We start from the raw sequence: 22,027 nt of genomic DNA on the forward strand, positions 1-22,027 counted from the left end.
TTCTCCCACCGCACTGCGGTTGCTGCTACCATGTATTATTTAGAAGTGCTTTTTCTCTTCTCCCCAACCCCTCCTCCCCTTCTTCTGCCGCTTCATTTAGTAGCCATGATCCTGATGGGGCTGCACAGGTTACAACGGTTAGCCGAGGCTCTCCGGGCGAAGGCAGATTGATGCGCTAACAGGTTGAGTCAGCCAAGAGGGTCCTGTAATTGAACCGAGCACCGACGACAACACTGCCCCGAGATAAAAGTAAAACATATATATAAAGAACGGGGGGGATCTGCTTAAAGCAAGCACTGCTGTCAAAAATGTGTAGATTTAACTTGTGGCTTTCACATGGATCGGGGGGGAAAGCTGGGAGCAGATGGCAGTGGAAGTATATTTGTAGTAACGAGATGTCGACTGTGGATACAGTTTGGTTGCGTTCGGTCGTAACAACGTCTGACTTCTTTGACTTCATGCTGCTTGTAGACCCAATCTGCTTTCTTCCACCCTGATTCTAATGTATTTCACTCTGTTCCACTTTAGCCTGCCAGATCTGCCTGCTCTGTTTTAGACATATTCATCTTACGGAGCAGACACACTTCCCCGACCAAGTTTTTTTCAGTCTGGAGAAGAAAATTGTCATTCTGGAAGACACCACTCTCCTCTCAGGATGGCATTTTTTTATCAGAGGATAAATGCCAGATCAGTCGGAATAAGTTTGCATTGATTTACAAATGAGGTATTGGCCCAAACCAAGCCAGAAACACAGTGCTGTATAGATTCATCAACATTCTGCCTCCAGTTTGGGCATTCAGAGATGCAAACAAAGCCACTGCATCTGCTGAATTTCTCATTTTAGTCGGAGCGGTTTGCCTGGTCACCGTCCACGATGCTGAAAGGACAGCTGGTTCTGTGGATGGAGTTTGATGTTGAAATGGATGACTGCCTCAGCGGCGACAACATCCATCTGGGCAGCACATTGTATTCCGCTCTGGATCTCCTCGGCAAAATGGGTCCGGACGTTATCGCACCTTTCTTTTGTTGAAGCAGATCTAATCTTTTAAATTGTCCGTTTTTCTCTGGCAGTAAAGGCATGAAGCGTCGGGTTTTGTTTCTATGACAATAACATCTTGACAACTTATCCCCACCCCAGCATCCGTTGATTGACAGAATATCAAGCAGCTCCGGAGGCGCAGACATGACCAGAACAAGCTTCTCCAGTTTCCAGGGTGACGAGTCTTGGTCACATGACTGGTTGCTTGAAAAAATGCGACAGTGACGAGATCGGTGCCTTTCTGAAACCTGAAAAGGGGGAACAGTGATAAAAGATGCAGGGTGCAATGCTTTTTTTTCTCTGGGGTGTTTGTTGTCCTTATTGTGAACAACTGAAAATGAGATAAAGGCAAAAGACACCATACAGACCTTTACCCTTATTTAGTTTCTCTTCAATACACTGCAGCTTCCTCTTGGTAGACAAAAGCCCTGCACACCCATACAAGTGTTTTCTTCGGCTAAATAAACCTCTCCTAAGAGCAGCAGGAAGTGCAGATGTGGAACCATTAATATCGACAATGTTTCTGTTATTTCTTTTCCCCAGAAGCTTCTCCAATGAGCCATTGTGGTACCAATACCTAACCCCAGACTTGGCACGCTGTTGGCGTGTTGTTTATATTCCAGCTCACTAAAATGAAGACCTTTTACTTGACTACCTGGACCTGATTTTTCTGGGTTACCTTCTTCTGCCCTCCTTGAACTGACCCACTTTGAAATGCCAAAACGTCAGCTGTGATAAAGGCTTATTACTGTATTTAAGATTCACCAGACTGTACGAAGTGATCCCACCCTTTAACCCTCTGAACAGCCATCAGTGGGCTTCAAAAGAATGCCATCTTTAAAAAAAACTGTCAAAGTAATACTATTTATCAGTCAGTTTTTCTAAAAACTGGAAAAAATAGAATGATTTTGAACCTTTTGATGAGCAGTGAACAGCTCATCTGTAGCATACTGTTCCATTGGGAACATTATACAGCTTAAAATCCTGACTTTTTAAAAATAAAAATCACTTTATTCTACATGTATAATTAAAAAAAGTACCAAAAATAAACTATAACCGGTTTCTGTATAAAAACAGGACAACCACGGAGCAATTAGTGATCCAAAATCAGGGACTGCTGATCAAAAGTGGGATGAACTGCAGGGTGTGTTTACACAAACCAGATGGAAAACTAAGTAATAAAACATGTAGAGTTTGCAGAGTAACCATGTTAGTATTGGTAACACTTGTGGGAAGTATGGTGTACATGTTGATTCCAGTTTCTTTGAAATTTTCTAAAATAAATTATGTAATAAATATATACAATATATATACAATACATCCTAAAGTTTTAGGACGCTTTCTCATTCATTTGAATGAGAAAGCGTCCTAAAACTTTTGACAGGGGGTGTATAATATCATTCTGATTTATAGTGTAACTGTGCCATACTGTACAGAAGACATTCCTGACTTGTGCTGTTTCCATGGAGGTGCAGGATTTTATACTGCAGAGAAAAATGAGCCCAAAGTGAATAGAAATGTGACAGGAGCAAAAAAATGACCAAGAAATAGTTTTTAACAGAATCAAACAAGACCAGAGAGGTGTCACTTAAGAACATCTTTGTATTTAAAAAAGTGAAAGTGGAGCATTTGAGCGTTTAACTCCGTATAAGTATGAAACAATGGGAGTAACATGTAGTGTAAGAAAAGGGAGTGGAATATTAGCAAAAGTGTAAAATATTTTGAAACAAAGCACATGGACTCTTCATCTTTCTGGTAACTTGGTTCTTTTGCTCGTCTTTATCCATCACTTCCTCCTTTCCCTTCCTTACCCCGTCTTGAGGTTGTCGATGGCTTCCTCCACGCCCTTCTGGTTGTTGCGGATCATATACTGGTGCATGTTGGGATAGTTGGAGCGGATGTTCTCCTCAGTGCTGCCGTTGGGCACCGTGCCGAAACGTAGCGGCGGGTACTGCTCCGTCGGCTGCTGGAACTGCACGGGAAGAAGAAGAAGAAGAAGAGGAGGTGGGCCGAGATTAAAGCGGCAGGATGGGAAGAAGGAGGTTAAAGAGAGGAGCTGATCCCTGCTGCAAGGATGAACTGCTACACAAAGCTTCAAAGTCTCTGCTTTTCAAAGAGCGGCCTCGGCGTTGCTACACTTTTTCTGAAGAGCTGAGGGGGGAGTGATAAAACAGATGAGGTTTTAAAGTGTCAGAGCAGCAGGATACAGTTTTGTGGGTTCTGCTGAAACTGCACTGAAAAATAAGAGTAGGCAACAGGGAGAGGCGAGTATACAGTATTCCACTTGTTTTTCTGTTAACTCAAGCGATTTTCAAGTGCTCTCTTGAACGGAGAAGTGAAACAAAGCAACGAGCATGTGGGAAGAGGACCCCATTCTTATTTCACTGCCTTTCTTCTACTTATTTTCACTTGTTGAAGAGAAACTAACGACTTCAGCAAAACTGTGTAATAAACCAATAATCTGGGCCCAACAGGACTCATCAAAACCCTCCTATATACTTATTATAGATAGATAGATAGATATTGATACTTTATTGATCCCTTTGGAAAGTTCCTCAGGGAAATTGTAGTTCCAGTGATAATATAGCACTGACAGTACAGGATAAAATACAAAAGAAAAGAACACCCGAAATAAATTAAAATTTAGTGCAAGATAAAAACAATCAAAGTCAATATATAAATAGGAACAAATGGGTATATTATCACATTGTCCCTTTTTGTACATTTAATACTCTAGTTTATTGTAAATATCAGTAGTTTTTCCACCTTTTTTTAAAACCCCAATTCCAAAGAAGTTGGGACGTTGTGCAAAACATAAATAGAAACAGAATACAATGACCTGCAAATCCTTTTCAACCTGCTGCATATTCACTACAAAAACAACACATTTAATATTCAAACTGACTGAACTTTGTTGTTTTTTTTCCCCCAAATATTCACTCATTTTGAATTTGATGCCTGCACCCGTTCCAAAAAAGCTGGGATAAAGGCAACAAAAGACCAGCAGAAAACACCTGTTTGGACCATTCCACAGGTGGAAATGGTCCACCTGTGGAATGGTGGTTAGCTGGAGACAGGTGAGTGTCATGATTGGCTATAAAAGGAGCATCCCCGAAAGGTTCAGTTGTTCACAAGCAAGGATGAGGTAAGGTTCATCACTTTGTGAGCAAATAGTCCAACAGTTTAAGAGCAATGTTTCTCAATGTACAACTGCAAGGAATTCAGGGATTTCATCATCTACAGTCCATAAAATCATCAAAAGATTCAGGGAATCTGAAGACATTTCTGCTTGATCCCCCTGCATTAAAAACAGACATCATTCTGTACAGGATTTCACCAGGTGGATTCAGGAACACTTTGGAAAACCACAAGTACAAGTTAAAACTCTTTCATGCAAAGCCAAAGCCATATATTAGCAACACCCAGAAATGCTGCCGGCTTCTCCGGTCCTGAGAGTAGAAAAGCATGCTGTGGTCTGATGAGGCCACATTTCAAATTGTTTTTGGAAATCATGAACTTCTTGTCCTCTGGGCTAAAGAGAAAAAGAACGATCCAGACTGTTTTCAGCGCAAAGTTCAAAAGCAAGCATCTGCCATGGTATGGGGGTGTGGTAGTGCCCATCGCATGGGGAACTTCACATCTGTGGAGGCACCATAATGCTGAAAGGTATATGCAGGTTTTGGAGAAACTTCTTTTTCAAGGACATCTCTGTTTATCTCAGCAAAACCACGCTAAGCCACAACAGTTCTTAGTAAGAGTGTGGGTATCAGACTGGCCTACCTGCAGTCTCCCACTGAGAATGTGTGGCACATTATGATGCATAAAATACGATGGAGACCCCAGACTGTTGAGCGACTGAAGTTGTACATCAAGCAAGAATGAGAAAGAAGCCATTTACAGAGCTTCAACAACTAGTGTGCTTGCTGCTGTTGAAAGGAAGGGCGATGTCACACAGAGGTAAACACGCCCCTTTCCCAGCGTTTTTGGAACATGTTGCAGGCATCAAAGTCAAAATGAGTGAATATTTGCAAAAAACAATGAAGTGTATCAGTTTGGACATTAAATATCTTTTCTTTGTAGCGTATTCGATTGACTACAGGTTGAAAAAGGTTTGCAAATCATTGTATTCTGTTTCTATTTATGTTTTACACTGTGTCCCAACTTCTAGTGGACAACTTGAATTTCCCCACAGGTATGAATAAGCATCCATCCATCCATCCATTCATGCATACATTCATCCATCCATCATCCATGCATGCATCCATCCATCTATCCATCCATCATCCATGCATCCATCCATCATCCATGCATCCATCCATCCATCATCCATGCATGCATCCATCCATCATCCATGCATCCATCCATCCATCCATCCATCCATCCATCATCCATGCATCCATCCATCCTTCCAGCTGAATTTCTTGCTAATCTACCTATCCACCTGGCTGTCCACCTGCTCATCCATCCATCATTTCATCTCTCCACCCATCCCAGACTGTACCTTTTTATCCGACAGCCCTGACACCGTGTCGATGTACTCCTCCTGGATCATGAAGGCAGCCAGGTTGGCAGTGTAGGAGGCCAGGAAGATGACAGCGAAGAAGGCCCACACCAGCACCTGGAGGAAGATCAATGAGGGCTGAGCCTGACAGGTGTGAAAGTATTTTTTTTAAATTCCAGTGACACTAGTTTCACTTTTTTTGACATTTACTGTTAAACCACCAGCTGAAGCTTCGTCTTGCCTGGAGGGTCGAGGTGTATTTGTCAGCGCTGCACTTCAGCTTTCCCAAAAAAAAAAAGTCTCTGTGATGTTGGCATTTGTCCTTTTATTACTTAAATGTACATTTATATTAGTGATAAAGTGACATGCTGTAAAGTCTGCTGAAGAAATGCTGTTTTTCTAGCATTTCTGCTCCTGACAATATGATGTTTTAGTATGTCTGTCGCAATATATACAAATATTGTACTTAAATCTCTGCCTTCTTCCCTCTTTAGAGGTCCATTAATACACTGTTGTGGAAAGAAACCGTCTACATTTACTCTCAATATCGTCTAATTTTGAGAGTTCTGCTTCTTGTACACCTACACCTGTAGCTACAAGCATTTTTAAAAAGGATAATCCAGAGATTGGAAACCAGAAGTGATATCTGATGTTTAGTTTCTGGTATAAATCAAGCTTGAACATGACAGCCTTCATTAGCCACAACAGAGTTCAATTGCTTCATTCTGGAGAGAAGTCTGAATGAATCCACATCATAAAACCAAAATCCTCGGCTGTTATTCGTCGTTATTTTGCAATTTATGGTCAGTCACTGAATGACTCATTTGGAAACGGCGTTTTTAATGGCATTTGGCTCCAGAGGGAAGAGGGAATCACCCAGAAGTGTGGCGGAAAAACAACAATATGCAGGCCCAAAGTCTTTGGCAGTGAAAGCAGATGGCATAAATTTGACATCAAGTGGAGCTGATTGCCTGCTGCCACACCTCTGCTTGATATTTGCCACGTTCTCCTGCTACTGCCGGCTCACAGTTGGCAGAAATTGATAATTTCTGTTAAAGAGGAGAGCGTTCATTCATCATAATGAACACAATGGTTTATCTTCTGCTGGACACATTTGTGCAACAGTGTGACTCACTGAAAATGGGAACTTCAATCTTGTTACTTTCATTTTTCCCATTACATTTTACTTATATTTTTAAGTCAAACGCTGGAACTATAGCTGCAGTTTGGTATTTTTACATTATGAATCTGAACACATTTACCTCAAGCTACTGTAGCACACATGAAACATCCTTTGAAAGGTTGTTTGAGGACTTGGAGTGAATTTTGCAGCTTTTATTGCTGCGAGATGCTGCACTGTTGACATTCAGCCAGGCAGCGAGCGAGGGATGTGGATTAGTCTTAGCGCTACATTTGCACTGTGATGAACGGAGCTATTTGTTTAAACACTACTCTGTGCTCATGCCAAAACTTAATTTGCATAATTTTCTTAATGAACAAGATGAAAAATGCACACTCCCAGCTCTGGCAATGAAGGCATGCTGAAAAAAACCTTCCGTACTGGAGGGCTGAAGGACAGTCGTTTTATAATGTCTCCTTGGGGAGTTTCACAACCTCTGGACTAATGTAAAACCCATTAAAAGTTTAATATAAATAATACATGGTTGTCAATTATCCATACCGTGCATGGCAGGATTCTCACTGATAAGGCAGGTATGAATAATGAACAAATAACTGGAAGTCATTTAGAGAATAAACCTCCATTAAAATTTAGATTTATCTTGTAATCTATTTTTTGTTGCTTATGATTGGTTATGGTTGTCTCATTACATCTTAGCTGGCAAGTGGTATGAAAATGGATGAGATTTGGATTGATGGCGGGAAATCATCTTACAGACACAGTTGCCTCTTCAGTGTTTAAAAAAAAAAAGTTGAACAGAGGAAAAGAGGCACAAAAAGTCATGATTTTTTTTACTTTACTTGAAGGCTGACATTCTTTTGGTTTAGCTAAACAGCACAACATTTCCAGAGAAAAAAGCGAAAATAATCGGCTTTTCTTCTCTCCTCTGACCGCCTTTATGAAGCCTTTTGAGCGGCTAATGAGCTCTTGAGATGATTGGGGTTGTTGGAGAAAAGCACTTGGGCGGGCAGTCAAAAGAAGAGAAAAAAACGAAACACCTTGAGTGTTTTTTTAACTCCTGTGGCTCTTTGCTCTGTAGCAGACAGTGGGTGGGGGCTTCTGCTGATTTTTCTCTTCATGTTGTGAGGGCACAAAGTAACAGCAGGTACTTAATGGGACCACTGTGGTGAAGAGAGTGAAGGAACACTATTAGGAAACTGTCTGCAGGTAAAATTGGATGTTTTTTCTCTCGTGTGTAACTCAACATCCAGTAGCGATCTGACCAAAAGATCACACGAATTCAAGGTAAGAGGCCCGTCTCTCACGTCTCTGCATCCTGTTTTCTCTCTGATTGTGTGCTAAAACAGAGGCAGTGCTGGTTGAGTTTCCATCCTATAAAACCAGCTGTGTGACCTGCAGGGCACTGATCAGAGTCACCAAGTCATGTTCAGCTTCTTTACTCAGGAGAAAGGAGACATTAACTTGATTTCAGATGGTTGTTTGCTGCACAGGTGCACAGTAGTGGTAGCTTCTGCAACATTTAAGCACGAACATAACTCCAACAGCACGCTGCCTGACACTAGTTAATTACTACTTTTGGATTCTCAGCCCCAGCTAACCCCACACACGCACAGCCTTCACAGAAATAACAAGGTACATGCACTATACTGTGCATTAATCTACATTAGCTTTTAGATTTATCTGTGTCCAAGGTGGCAACAAGATAAAGACTATAATCTAGAAATAGTAGGAAGGAGAACACGGGCATTTCCTTAATTAACCAACTAAGGGATGAACTGCAGAGCAGATACAGCAGTAAACTATCCACATTCAAGGAGAATTCACAACAATGCTTCTTCCAGGATGCTGGTTCAGTTCTTCATCTGTCAACAAAACCAGTTACACCCTGAGGACGTGCTGCAGCGTCCAGTGAGCTTTGTCCTAATTGTGTCACAAGCAATTAGGATGTTGCTGGGTTCAGACGAGTGTAGCACGAAGCAAGACTAGCAGGTAGGTTGAGCTTAGAGCGAAATGAAGGTGGCTCTATTTTAACCTGCTAGATCACCGTGGTAACTGATGCTGCACAGCTAAGCTGCTCTGGAGGAGGGTTCTTTGTAGGAAACATCTCCTTTTGACCACCATCTCTCTGAACGATGCAGATTCTCAGCTATCTATACGTGCAAACCTGTGGAGCTGTGCGTCAGAAATAGCACCGAACAAAGCCATGCATTTGCAGCAGTTGAATTACATACATCACGTTGCCATGGCAACCTACATGCATTCAGCTGCTGAGGTGGAAATGCACAAATGTGCTTTTTCTGCTTGGACTCTGTGGCCTGTGGGTATATTTAAAGTTTGATTTGACAAGAAAAAAAAAGCATTCTGATTTCCACACATCCATTCATTATGGGGCAGCATCAGAACCAAATGCACTTTTTGATCATTATATTTAAATGAATGAGGGTTTAAAATGAAAATTTAAGAGCTCTAATGTGCAGCTGCCATTTCAAAATAAGTGACTGCATTGAGAGCGCACTGATTGGGGAAATAAATGTATTCAGTAAGCATCAGTTATGCTCCTCTCTGGCATAATTTGCAGCAGCAGTGTTGGTTTTTACTGTAATAAACTGTTAGATTCCTCATAACTCCTCAACTATAACAACTCTGACTAAAGTAGGCAGCAGGTAATCTGTACATTTACAGCGTTCAGAACTTCATGAATGAAGCCTCGTTAACAAAGAAAGTTAATCACTGCTGTCATCGTACTGCACCTACTATGGTTGACTGAGGTTTTGTTAATGCAAAGAAATCCTGGCTATGTCAATCCTGCTTCGTAATGCACCTGTTGGGTCAGGTAGGAGAGCTTAGACAGTGCTGATCTTTATTTATCTACGTAATAATACAACCTGTGCAGTCCCTCTGAAGAGCAGATCATCCACCTCTTCTCAGATCTGTTTTGAACAGTGTGAGCAGCACAAATCATCTTGATCTGTTTGGACCTCTTCCATGAGTGCTTCCAAATCTGACAGACATCCGTATTTCTGTGATGCCATCTCAGCTCAGTCATATTGGAATCCATGTAACTTTAAGCCATTCTAGATTGACATTTGTCCTAATTCTGGCCTCCTGGGAGTCACTCGTATGTATTTGGATTGAAGGTTTTCTCAAATTTGCAGGCTTCCACTGACTTCAGCAGCCTCCATGTGGTGTCTCATTCAGGAATATGTGATTCGCAATGGACTCTGATACTGATAACAAAAACAAAACAGAACCATGATCTGAACTGGCCACTAAGGCTTGCAGTGTGACAGACGTTACACATCTAGATCATTCCGCAACAGCTGTCTTTGAATGCCAGGTAGTTGGTCACTACAGTTTTAAAAAGTAGTTAAAATCCCTGTGAAGCAAAGGTCAAACTGTCAGACTTATTCTAGCCCACAATACAGAAATAATTCAACAATAAAAACCCAGCAAACTGCCAGTCGGTCGGCTTAAACGGTGAGGCTGTTTACCATGATCTTGCTGGTGGTTCCTCTGGGATTCTCCACAGGCACAGAGTTGTTGAAGACCAGCGCCCACAGCAGCCAGACAGACTTCCCGATGGTGAACTTAGATCCCCCAGACTCTGGCAGAGAGGGAGAGACAGTGAGAGAGTGTGAGGTTTGAGGTTATAAAGAACCTTTTAACATGTGAGCAAATCTAAATCATGTGGTGGAGAACAAGACCTGACAAAAAAGTTTGGACAAACAAACATAAAAAAACTACCCCCTATTATAAATACTACAAGTGTCCATAAACCCCTTCTGATATAAAAGTCTGCACTCGACTTTCCACCCTCATTTTGGAAAGCAGCTGCAGGGATTTGCTCCTATTCGCCTAAACGCATTAGCATACAGCACTGAAGTAGGGCAGAGAGGCTTTTCAGAGCTCATTCCAGTGCTGTTGAATGGGCTGGAGTTCAACAGGAACACCCACTACAACCGTGATTCTCACCAGCTATCAAGTACTGGCAGGACTTTACTGCTGTCCAGCTCCTGAAGGCTGAACCTACAACTTGACCCATGCATGAGGTGAGGAAGAAGCTGTATTAGAAGCAACACAGCAGCGAGATCACCGGTGTTTTCATGCAGTGTTTTAAGAGGAAAGATTATATGGATGAAGACTAGCTGTACGGTTTTACAAATACCATCCATGGGGCCTTCTGGGACCCTCCTAAACAGGGTGTTATCGCTGCAGTTGTATGTTGTTGAGGGTTTTTCTTTCTCAAAATGGAACGTATGAATGATGTACAGCAGGATGAATGTGAATTTGACTGTCAAGAGGCGTGGTGGCACAAGGAACCAAGATGTCGCTGTTGTAGTGCAGAGGAATCACCTTTCTCTTAAAGGGGAACTTCGGTTTTTTTCAACCTGAGGACTGTTTCCATATGTAATTTCATACATGTGAGTGATGGAGAAATGAATTTACGACGTCACTCCAGTATTGAGCCAGGCAGGGCAGCTTAGCAGCGCGATTTCGGAACAAGATTTGCTTCCTAGCGTCCTGAGATTTGGATACAGACCACAACAAAGAGCGATCACCAGGTAATGTGGAGGTTTTTGTTCACTTCTCATCTCTAGTATGTTGTGGGACACTCATTGAGACGATCTGAGCCGGTCAGTGTGGGGAAAAAGCACGTTAGGGCGGACTTTGACGCGGGGGGGCCAGCTGCCCCATACTTTTCGCTAGCCGAGCTGCTAGCTGAGCTGCTAAGCTGCCTGCCTGGCTAAATACTGGAGCTATGTCGAAAATTCATTTCTCCATCACTCACATGTATGAAATTCCATATGGAAACAGACCCCAGGTTGAAAAAAACCGAACTTCCCCTTTAACCAACCGGCCACATTGATATCCTAAAAGCTATTGCCATCTGGATGGCTTTGTGGATCTATAAGAAAAACCTGTGCCCAAAAAAACACATTCCTGTCCAACTAAAATGCATTCTTATGTATGTTTTGAAAGAACGCAGCAGAAGTTGGTCAGACAAGATGACAGAGAAGAGAGACGGCTTTGAGTTTGTCCACATAAGAAGGTAGGAGGGAAGGATGAAGCAATACAGCAGCTGGAGCTTCACCCAGGAGACCAGGTTTATGTCTAATATAGGTCAGCTTTCTTTTGCCGTTTGAATAGGTTTTGGCACAAAAACTGTGTGGTCAGATTTAGGAAAATATCCCATTTCCAGTTAACAGTAACTACATGCTAGAAGCTTGGTGAAGTTCAGGCACCAAAACTACGTGGTTAGGTTTAGGAAAACATCACAGACTGGATTTAAATGCAACCGTTTCACGACTTGTTTGGATGCTACGCCTCCATTCTTCTGGTTACCAGGGTCCCACCCCATCTAATATATAACTGAGTGGCTGAAAGGAGCGACAACAACAACAAAAAAAAGGCAAACAGGCTACAGGTAAATGTAATCCCACAGAAGACATGTTTCCTTTAAGATGTAACAGAGAATGCAGTTTAGCTGTATAGAGACAGGGCTGGTTTGGAGGCGTGTGCTGTATTTCTAGTGACCTGGATTTCTTCTATTTATACTAGAGGGAAGTACAGTCGGTAATATTTTTTAGTTTGTTGGTTTTGTAAGGGGCTGCACAGTGTGTAGTGGTTAGCACTTTGGCCTTGCAGCTAGAAGATCCCCGGTTCAAACCCCGGCCTGGGATCTTTCTGCATGGAGTTTGCATGTTCTCCCTGTGCATGCGTGGGTTTTCTCCAGGTACTCCGGCTTCCTCCCACAGTCCAAAAACATGCTGAGGTTAATTGGTTACTCTAAATTGTCCGTAGGTGTGAATGTGAGGGTGATTGTGTGTCTGTATATGTAGCCCTGTGACAGACTGGTGACCTGTCCAGGGTGTCCCCTGCCTTCAGTCAGCTGGGATAGACTCCAGCACCCCCCATGACCCTAGTGAGGATGAAGCGGTGTATAGAGGATGGATGGATGGTTTTGTAAGGTTATCCTGGTAAGATTTCTTTACATAAATCTATTTGTTTTTTTAGCCATTGCCCACCCTGAAGCTCAACCCTAAAAACTCCACTATCTGCAGGAGATGGCTCACTTCCATGTTGTGTCTAACCCCCTGAGAGAACATGAGGATGCTTATGGCTGCAGATTTCTGTTCATATAGAATCGATTCATTAATGTTTTGAGTTGCAGTGGCTGCTGGAACAAACTTCCTCACAGCGATCTAAGAACTGAGTGATGCTGAAAGTTCAGACAGACGTGATCTGGAGGAGATTTCTATGGAATTATTAAAGCTGGCAGCAGAGTCCCTCATGTTGAATATAGAATGGGAAAGTTGTGAGGTCTCAGAAGGATGAGAAACAAAGGAACAGAAAGATCTGATGAGGGAATCCAGATGGTTTCTGAACGTGAAAGGCGGAGGTACATCTCTTAGTGGAAAGAGAGTCATCAAGCATCAAAGGTACGGTGTGGGAGGGAAGATTCTGGATGAAGATATGAGAGTTTTCTGCAGTGAAAGTGTTTATATGGCAGCTATAGTTCTATTTACTAGCTATGATAGGCTGTCTCATGCTTTACAGTGGCTCATGAGCAAAACTTCTGAGTGTCTTTAAACTGTGCACATTAATTTGACCCATAATTTTTATTTTTTTTTCTCACAACAGGAGGGTTAAGATCTCCACATGTGGACCTGGAATGATGTACGAGCTTCTGCAGCTGCCAAAAGCCGGAATGCAAACTCTTTGACCTGAGCTACTCTTCATCATATACATTTTTCACTGGTTCTGCAGGATATGAATAATAACTAAAGAGGAGATTAAAATGTTAAAAAATGCAAAGAGATGAAAGTGGAAGCGTTTTAGCAGCGACGAAGCAACGGAACTAACACCTACCTGTCACTCTAATGCGGTTTAATTCCACTTGTGTCAGTTTGTCAGAATGTAATGAATAAGATTTCCAGATGATTATTTAAAATGAAAGTGGCTCCACGGAGGAGCAGGAAGTAAACAGTTGGAATAAATGATGAGCTGACAAGTGCAGCAAAAATGTCAAAATCAACCACCACCACGCCGTCAGTGTTCGTTTCATTAAAGAATAAATAAGCCCGATTGTGGGTGTGAAGTGATTGTTTTGATTCATGTGCAGTTAAAAAAAAGCGAGCTTGCTTTGCATAATTTGAGCAAACGCCCTCCTCCAAATCAGCCCCCCCTCGCTTACATAACTGATGAAGTGACAAGTTGGTAATAATGTTAGAAATGAGCAGTGGCGGCGGGTTGATTGGCGTGCCGGCGCCGGAGTGACTGCGTCTCTTACTCTTGGCGCTCTGCAGGCTGCGGTTGTATCCCACGGGGCTGAAGAACTCAAAGATGAAGACGGTGACAGCCACCACCGACAGGCACATCACAAACATCATCACCCACACCGCCGGGCTGTAGGGCTCTGCAACACACAAAGGCACACATGCAAATATCAGACCAAGTATCGGGAGTTCGCCTGTCATCTGTCATGTACCACTTTATTAAATGGAATTCACAACTGGACTGTGGACAAGGAAAAAGCAGCCCTGGAGCTGGAAACCTCCTCTGCCCACTGCTCCAGCTCGGAACCTGTCGGGATGAGAATGTTTCAGTGTTGGCTTTCCCATGTGATAAAAAGAAAAAACACAAAACCCATTGGCTGAACCTCGGCATGAATTGATTTTTGACACATTAATGATTTATTAACTGCCCTATAAAAGACAACATGGCAAACCTCTTCATAAACAGTTGCTCATTTACACATCAAGCAGCAACACTATCATTCTTGTAGGTGTGTTTCTGGCCATCTGCTGCAGTGCAAGGTTCACTATTCACTCTTATCCGCCAATTCCTGAGGGGAATTTCTGGGTCTTTAGCTGCCAAATGCTCCTCCATGGTTACCAGTCTGTCTCTTACTGTGTCTGTCTGCTGCTTGGTGCTTAGCAGGAAGAGTACTGGGGGTTTTCAGAGCGGAGAACAGGTTCCTTCTGCTGGCTAAAATGACTGAAATGGTACAGCCCAAAATAGTTTAAATCAATCCAGTGGACTTTAAGAAAGTTCCTTGAAGACGTTTCATCTCTCATCCAAGAGGCTTCTTCAGTTCTGGTGGTGGTTGGTGTTGCCTCAGCTTTTAAACCTCTGTGAGGTGTGTCCAGGGCTATTATTCCAACGACCGATACCAAGACTTGTCTGACTACTCAACGATGGTCATTGTGAGTATCGGTGGGGGTTGTTGAAATGCACAGAAAACCACCATTAGCACACGAGGGCTCAGTGACATCTGTGCATTTCAACATTCGCAGAGGATTATTCTAAAGGTCATAAGCAGTTTTAAACAGCTACATTTCATGCATCATCATGAGGATAAACATAAAACTATAAGACAGAGAAAGCTTCTCACGGTCCAAAACAGACTGGATTGTGTGAGCCGCTCTCAGCTGTTGGTTCCATTGCATCTATCAGCTCAGATTCATAGCAGCTGCCAAATGAGAAAAACACTTCCTGCCTTGGTGGTAATGAGAGGTGTCTCGAAGCAGAAGGGATCACAGAAGTGCGCTAATGATGGTGTTCAGACGTACTGAGATGCAGTTTTAGAGACATAGAATATTGTAAAACAATAAAGTCGAAGCAGGAAATTTGATGGGAGGAGCAGATTTGCTTCTATTATGTCTATGGGGACTTAATGAACATTCACATATTGCTAAAGTGCAACCGTGAGTCTCAATATTAAAACCACATGCTTAATATTGTGTATGTTCTCTTCGTGCTGTTAAAATAGCTGAGTTGTTGACAACTCCTCAGAGCTCTGAAGGTGTCTGATGGGACTTGTTGTTCTGGTGCATCTTACGGAGTTTCAATCAGATTGAGGTTTGAGGAGTTTGGAGACCAAGTCAACAAGATCAGGAGCATCTGGAAGTTAAGATGTCGCGGGATACCAAAGGCCGCCTCTTTCGGGCGACCGTGGAATCAGTTCTACTCTACGGATGCGAGGCTTGGACAATGGCATCGGCCTTAGAGAAATCCCTTAATGGTTGCTACACCCATATGTTGAGGGCAGCTCTCGATATAAAGTGGTTTCAGCACGTGCCGAACAGCGAGCTATATAAGGGAATAAAAGTTTGAGACATGGTGGCTGGTCGGAGAATGCAGCTCGCAGGGCATTGATTTCGTCACAAGGAATTACCTGCCAGTGACCTTATACTCTAGGCACCAATGCATGGCAATAGGACAAGAGGACGGAGAAGAATAAATTACATCGACATATTGAAGAGGGATACTGGTGTCGAGAGTGAGGGGGAGCTGGCCATGTGTATGCTGGATCACGAAGACTGGAGGATCCATGTTGGAGCCCAGCTGAGGCCGCCATAGTACTAGTAGTAGTAGTGAGCTCTTTGTCATGTTCCTGCTGAACATTTAAATTTATACTTTAATATGCCATGGACACAAATCCTGGCAGCCCACATTCTCTATCACTTAGGGATACCAATATCCTTGCCATCTACTGAATGAATCTCCAATAATATTTTTAGAAACAGTCAATGAACCCCAATACGGTGCTGCTTTAACATTTGCAAAAACTTTAGAATTTTTCATATTTCTACATTAATTGAACCTAAAAGATCAGCAGAAGACCTTGAAGTAGATGACGAGAACACAACACATTTAAGCACCTAACTGCACATTGCTGCTGGGAACTGGTGCCAATGAAACACTGGAAATGCAGATTAGATCTTCTTTGCGCCCTACAAGTTTTGTCGTTTTCCACAGTTTTTGGAATAGCATCCCCATCGTCCATGCATGATATCTCGATTTTCCTAACTGGAATTATGAATGGAGAACTGGTTTTATTCCAGACCTGACTTGCTCTACCAGTTGCCAAAAAAGCATTGCAACTGGTCAGTGTTGGCTGCCATCCTACATTTCTGCCCTTCAATTGGTTTGACCACATCTTGGCACACTCCTGTCGTGAACTTGTGCTTTGCGATAGGGCTGAATCCGAATATCCGGTCGTGACGGTGGTATGCAAACATTTATTTTCAGATCCCAATATTTGGATCCCCTCCCCCGTTGGACGACTCGGTATTCGACTCGTCAACTCGTTTGCTCGTCTTTCTAACGTAGCAGCATTGAGGTTTTTAGCAGTTTCTGCCACAGTGTTCACTTACATGCATCCAATAGCCTTCTGCATCCTTGACACTGTTTCTGGTTCACCTGTTGTCCTTCCATGAACCACCGTTTGCAACCGTGGTTCAAGGAAGCCACATACTCAGCTGCCTTTTTAGTCCGTCATCCAGCAATCACAGCTTGTTCCTTGTCAAAAATCCCTCTGAACATTTTCTCTGCCACTCACTTGTTGCCTAATGTATTCCACCCACTGACAGGTGCCACTGTAACGAGATAATTGATGTTATTCACTTCACCTGTCAGTGGTTGTAAAGCTGCAGTCGATTACTGTACGTACAACATCGACAACTTCGCTTCTGTCCCTGCTTTCGGAAGCGGGTGTCATTTCCTGACTGCATGACAAAGCAAATGAACAGTCTAATGCTAAACAGTCGAGGTAAAGACCTCAGGGTGCAGCCAGGAGGAAACTGTCTCTCCTCTTCTTGAGAAAGGAAACAAGCAGATACTTCTGAGATTTGCCAAATTAGTGAGGGATTTGCTGCAGAGACTGACAGTGGCAGAAACTGGCAGCTGTAACGCTAATCAAACAGCACAGGAGAGATGGGCTGAGCCGCTGGGTCGACTCATTAACACCTCCGTCTTTTCGCGTTACATCCAGGAAGAGACGCCGAATCGAATCCAACTGTGTGCCGACAAACTAAAGAGCAACAAACGCTGTTTACATGCGAGGCTTTTAGCTGCAGCTCCCCTGCAGAGAGATGAACAGTGAGGGAGCAGGTGGAGAGGCTCGGGATTTATCCATTAAACTCACTGCCAGACAGGGTTAATATGCTTTTAAGGCTGCGCTGCACTGTGTGCCACGAGGACTGAGATGCTGCCTTTTATATCCACCTCAGTTTCAGTGGGCCATATCACCGGTGCAGAAACCTGTGTCAGTCTATTTTTAAAATGCCATTGTTGTCTTATATTTAGCAGAAATGTTTGCACCTCAAAAAAATTCCCCACACAGAGAGAAAAAGCCTAACATTAGATTTGTCTTCAATGAACATCAAGAGGTGACTCATTTCAATATTAATACAGTTCCTCCAAATATCAAGTAAAATGTCACTGAGCACGGGAGGCAGATTTTTAAAAGAAAGCACGTTTCAGTGCAAAAGAACCAAATACAGACTCCCGTTTTAGAAAGAGAACCTGTGATTCAGATCAATCCATATTAAAGTTTTATAATAAATACAAACATTGCATTGTTTCTCTGTGTCTGAAACCCCTTTTGAGTCTGACAAGCAGCATCCTTCATTAGGAATGACTTACACTGCAAAAACTCAAAATCTTACCAAGTCTATTTGTCTTATTTTTAGTCAAAATGTCTCATCCCACTTGATTTAACAAATTCACTTAACAAGTGCCATTTCAGCAGATGGAGGGACTTGTTTTAAGACAATGCATCTTAAATATCTTGTTAAGTCAAACAATCTTGAAATTATCTTGTTTTGAGTTGAATTTTACAAGAAAACTCAAAATAAGTTTAACCCTCATGTCGTCCTGTGGGTCAAATTGACCCGTTTTAAAGTTTGAAAATGTGGGGAAAAAAAAAAATCCCAGTGAAAACTTACATATTTTCAACTTTTTGGGGAAATGTTTTTTTTTTTTAACATTTTTTGGTGGAAAAAAGAAACATTTTAAAAAAGGTTTCTTTAAGAACACTCGGGGGGGTCAAAGAACATTTTTTCCCAAATGTTCTTAAAGAAAATATTACAACTTTTACAGATACATATGGAATCACTATAGATATTTTCCCAAATTTGGGATTTTTTTTTTAAATAAAACTTTTAAGGGAAACTTAAGGAATTTTCTTCCTGATGTTTTTGCAAATTTATCATTAAGATGGGGGATTTTTTTTTGCTGAATTTTTGGATTTTTTTTCAGACAAGGGAACAATATTTTTTGGTGCCATAAATAAGGACAACAGGAGGGTTAAGACACCTAAGCTTGCCCTTCCTGGTAAAATATAGCTTAAAATAAGTTTTCTCAGCTAATTTTAAGATCTCAATATTCTAAATATCACATCTTATTTCAAGAAATCTTACCAAGCCATTTTCACTTGTTCTATTGGCAGATTTTTTTTCCACTCATTTCAAGGTAAAAGTTCTTTGAAATAAGTTTTTTTTTCTTGTTTTGAGAGGAGCATTTTTTCCCAGTGTAGCAAAGAATACACATTTTGAAGCAACAGTTAATGAAAAGACAACATTTTCAAAAAAGTTTGTACGATTGAGGTGAATTTTTTAAATAAATAGTAAACGCACATAACTGGAGATGGAAACAGTTTTTTGGAATCAGTTCTGACAAACATTTAACTGTAACCATTATCGATTTCAGGATCAGGGCTAATCATAGCATTATTAGCATCAGCTTTTCTAAGTTCAATCCTTTGCTACATCCACTGTCACATGTACATTAGATTGAGAGAGAATAAGATGATCTACAACATAGTCGCTCTGGCCAGAGGGCATTAACTGTCATGGATGTTTCTGTCATGGTGCCCGTTGCCTGCTCTTCACCGTTAGACAATGAAGCTCCACCTGGTGGCACAACCGGGTACTACAGCCAATGCATGACATGCAAACAGATTATGCAGGGTTTGACTGATTTTTGGGGCTTGTAAAGTAAAATTATTTTTTGAAATACATTTTTTAGTGGTCAAGCATATACACTGGAAGGATAATAGTATTTTTAATGTATTTGAAGTGTGTTTTAGCTAGAAAATTGTATCTGATTAGGACTTTGTATCGGTGTTAAATATTAAAATGCCTTAGATTGAGGACACATACTTTTCAGCTCACATGACTGATGAGCTTTTTCCACTACTACAGACTGTGGACAGCATGAAACATGACTGATACAAACTGACATGAAAAAAATAATTACAACTTTCCCGATTGAAAACAAGCCTGAACACTTTCTCCAGTTTCCTCTTGAAGATAGAAAGAAAGTTTGGTTTGTTTGTGGCTTCCTCTGTTCTGTTTCTTCCTGTTTAACGTAGCCTACAGCGCTAGCTCCTGATGACAATATGCCGCCTGGTTTATCCACGCCAGAGCAGTGAATTGTAACAAGACTAATTGGATTTTATTTTGCAACACTTCAATAATCACTTCAGATTCACATGATAATTATATAGAAACTAGGCTGATAATTGTTTTGCCAGGCTGCATCATTATGCCACAAACATCACAACTTGTGCATTTTTTTTTTTAAATTCTCAACTGTTGAATGAACCTGAAGTATCTGATGTGATGTAGTAAATTTAATGGATTTTTGAATTTTGTTCAGTCACATTTATGTGCATTACAGGTAACCGTTTCTAGGATGATGTGAGTAAAATCCTCAGACTGTCAGCAAAGAGTCTACACTATCTGAGCTGAACTGGCTTCACAGAGAAGACGTTCTTGCGGCGTTGTTCAACTAAACAGCATTCGATTGCACCGCCTAATAAATTAGCAGCAAAATGTAAAGTAGAATATTTGACTGCATCAGTTTGGAAGCACTCCGAGTGATTGAGCATTTAAGGAAAACAGGAGTTTGGTTGCTTCAGTTCTGTTTTTATTCGACCTCATTAAATATAGACATCAGCTAAAGTACGATATTAAAACTCAAAGACTATTTTGTACTCGATTAATTTTCATGAGCGATTTAAATGCGGCTCTTTTGCGATCTTTTTCTTGCAAAATGTGCTTTTGTTTAAAACATCGGCTTATGAGTGCAGCATTGAGCATCTTTGTTTCATAGCAATGTTTAGTGCAGCCTAAGGCAAGGGGATTAAAATATTAGACTCTTTGGTGTGCAGCTGCAGAATAAGACAACATCAACCAAAGAGGAGGAAGTCGGCGCTGACAACAACTTTTCTCTTGGCCCCAGAGCTGATTTTGGCACGAATAGCATCAGTTTAACTTCCAATGCGACGCTGGTAAACACATTCATTTGGAGGTCCTGTTTGCCTAATATCTATTATTTTATCATCATGAACAGTGGCTGCCCTCTCTGATGAGCTTTGTTTACTGCGGTCTCCGCGGCGCTGCGTTTAATGACCTTTCCGTGCACATGCCAGGTCAGCTTCAATTGTCTCGACAAACACAGTCTGTTTATTTGCATCCCGGGAGAAATACTGTGTGTTGGGTTTAATCCAATCACATACTGTATATACCTGTGGTTAAATCAGAATTGCCTTGGCAGAGTACGTGTGTAAATAATTACGCGGCGCACCGCAAACACTGGAGGTTGCCTTTGATTTATTTCCTTTTACTCGAGCAGGTGAAGAGTGGAAAGCAGCTGTGTGTTGCTCTCAAAGTGCTGTCAGCCTTGAGTTTAGATGCTTTATTGTTTTATTTCACATTCATGCATTCTCTCAGCGACTCCTGGTGTTTGCTTGCAGCAGCTATATATCAGTCGAGATCGATTTTTGCAGCCATATTTAACCGGGGAGAGCCAAGTTGAAGACATGTGCTCTTTTTCCAAGAAGCCCTCTTTAATATTCACACTCGGGAGCTGCCGTGTACAACCACTGTCTGGTAACAGAACAGAAAGGGTTAGGGCTGGGGTTAATGAGGTTTACGTGCCCTTCCTCAAGGGCATTTGAGCAGCCGTTGCTAAGTGAAGTGACAGCATTATGCATTCATTCTGCTCGCCAGTTTGCTCCCAACAGGAGGGATTCAAACCGGTGACCTCAGTTCTCTGAGCGCTGATCGTAGCAGCAACCCAGAAAATTCAACTAGTGTCATAAGCCCTTTCTAAAGGGAGTGATAAGCGCATTTTGAACCTGTGTGCAGATTTAGTTGATCTCTGCAGTGAGAACAAAAACCAAAGACACAGTTATGAATGACATGTCACCCTGGAAACGTTCGCATTAACATATTAATGCCATTATAGCCTGCAATTACAGTGAGGCATTCTCCAATTAAAACATTTACACGGGTGCCATTAATATTCCAGTTTGCACGTGGAGCATATACGACAAGCAGAATGTTCCCGTACGCAGACGCTCTCCTCTTTCAGGCTTAATGATACCGCAGCATTCAGTTGCAGTGTTTAGTATGCAAATCCAATGTGCATATATTATGTAATCTATCGCACACCTGAAAGACAAGTGCATGAGAAAATGGCACCTTGTACTACATTTGGTTCGTAGTGTTTTATGAGGCAGTAATGAAGCCAGTGAGCCTGTTTAAAGGTTACA

At 41.8% G+C, this 22,027-nt stretch overlaps 1 protein-coding gene across 1 annotated transcript in view; it reads right to left on the minus strand.

The window, feature by feature from the left end:
• Positions 1-22,027, minus strand: part of grin2da (glutamate receptor, ionotropic, N-methyl D-aspartate 2D, a) — a 322,668-nt gene that overhangs the window by 39,569 nt on the left and 261,072 nt on the right. Inside the window, exons 11-14 of the mRNA XM_051955237.1 lie at positions 13,973-14,098; positions 10,173-10,285; positions 5,541-5,657; positions 2,851-3,011 (exon numbers count right to left, since the gene is read on the minus strand). Of these exons, the coding sequence (XP_051811197.1) occupies positions 2,851-3,011; positions 5,541-5,657; positions 10,173-10,285; positions 13,973-14,098 (517 nt within the window). The remainder of the gene's footprint in view (positions 1-2,850; positions 3,012-5,540; positions 5,658-10,172; positions 10,286-13,972; positions 14,099-22,027) is intronic.

The sequence above is a fragment of the Acanthochromis polyacanthus genome, chromosome 11 (genome assembly GCF_021347895.1).
Source record: "Acanthochromis polyacanthus isolate Apoly-LR-REF ecotype Palm Island chromosome 11, KAUST_Apoly_ChrSc, whole genome shotgun sequence".
NCBI classification, from domain to species: domain Eukaryota; kingdom Metazoa; phylum Chordata; class Actinopteri; family Pomacentridae; genus Acanthochromis; species Acanthochromis polyacanthus.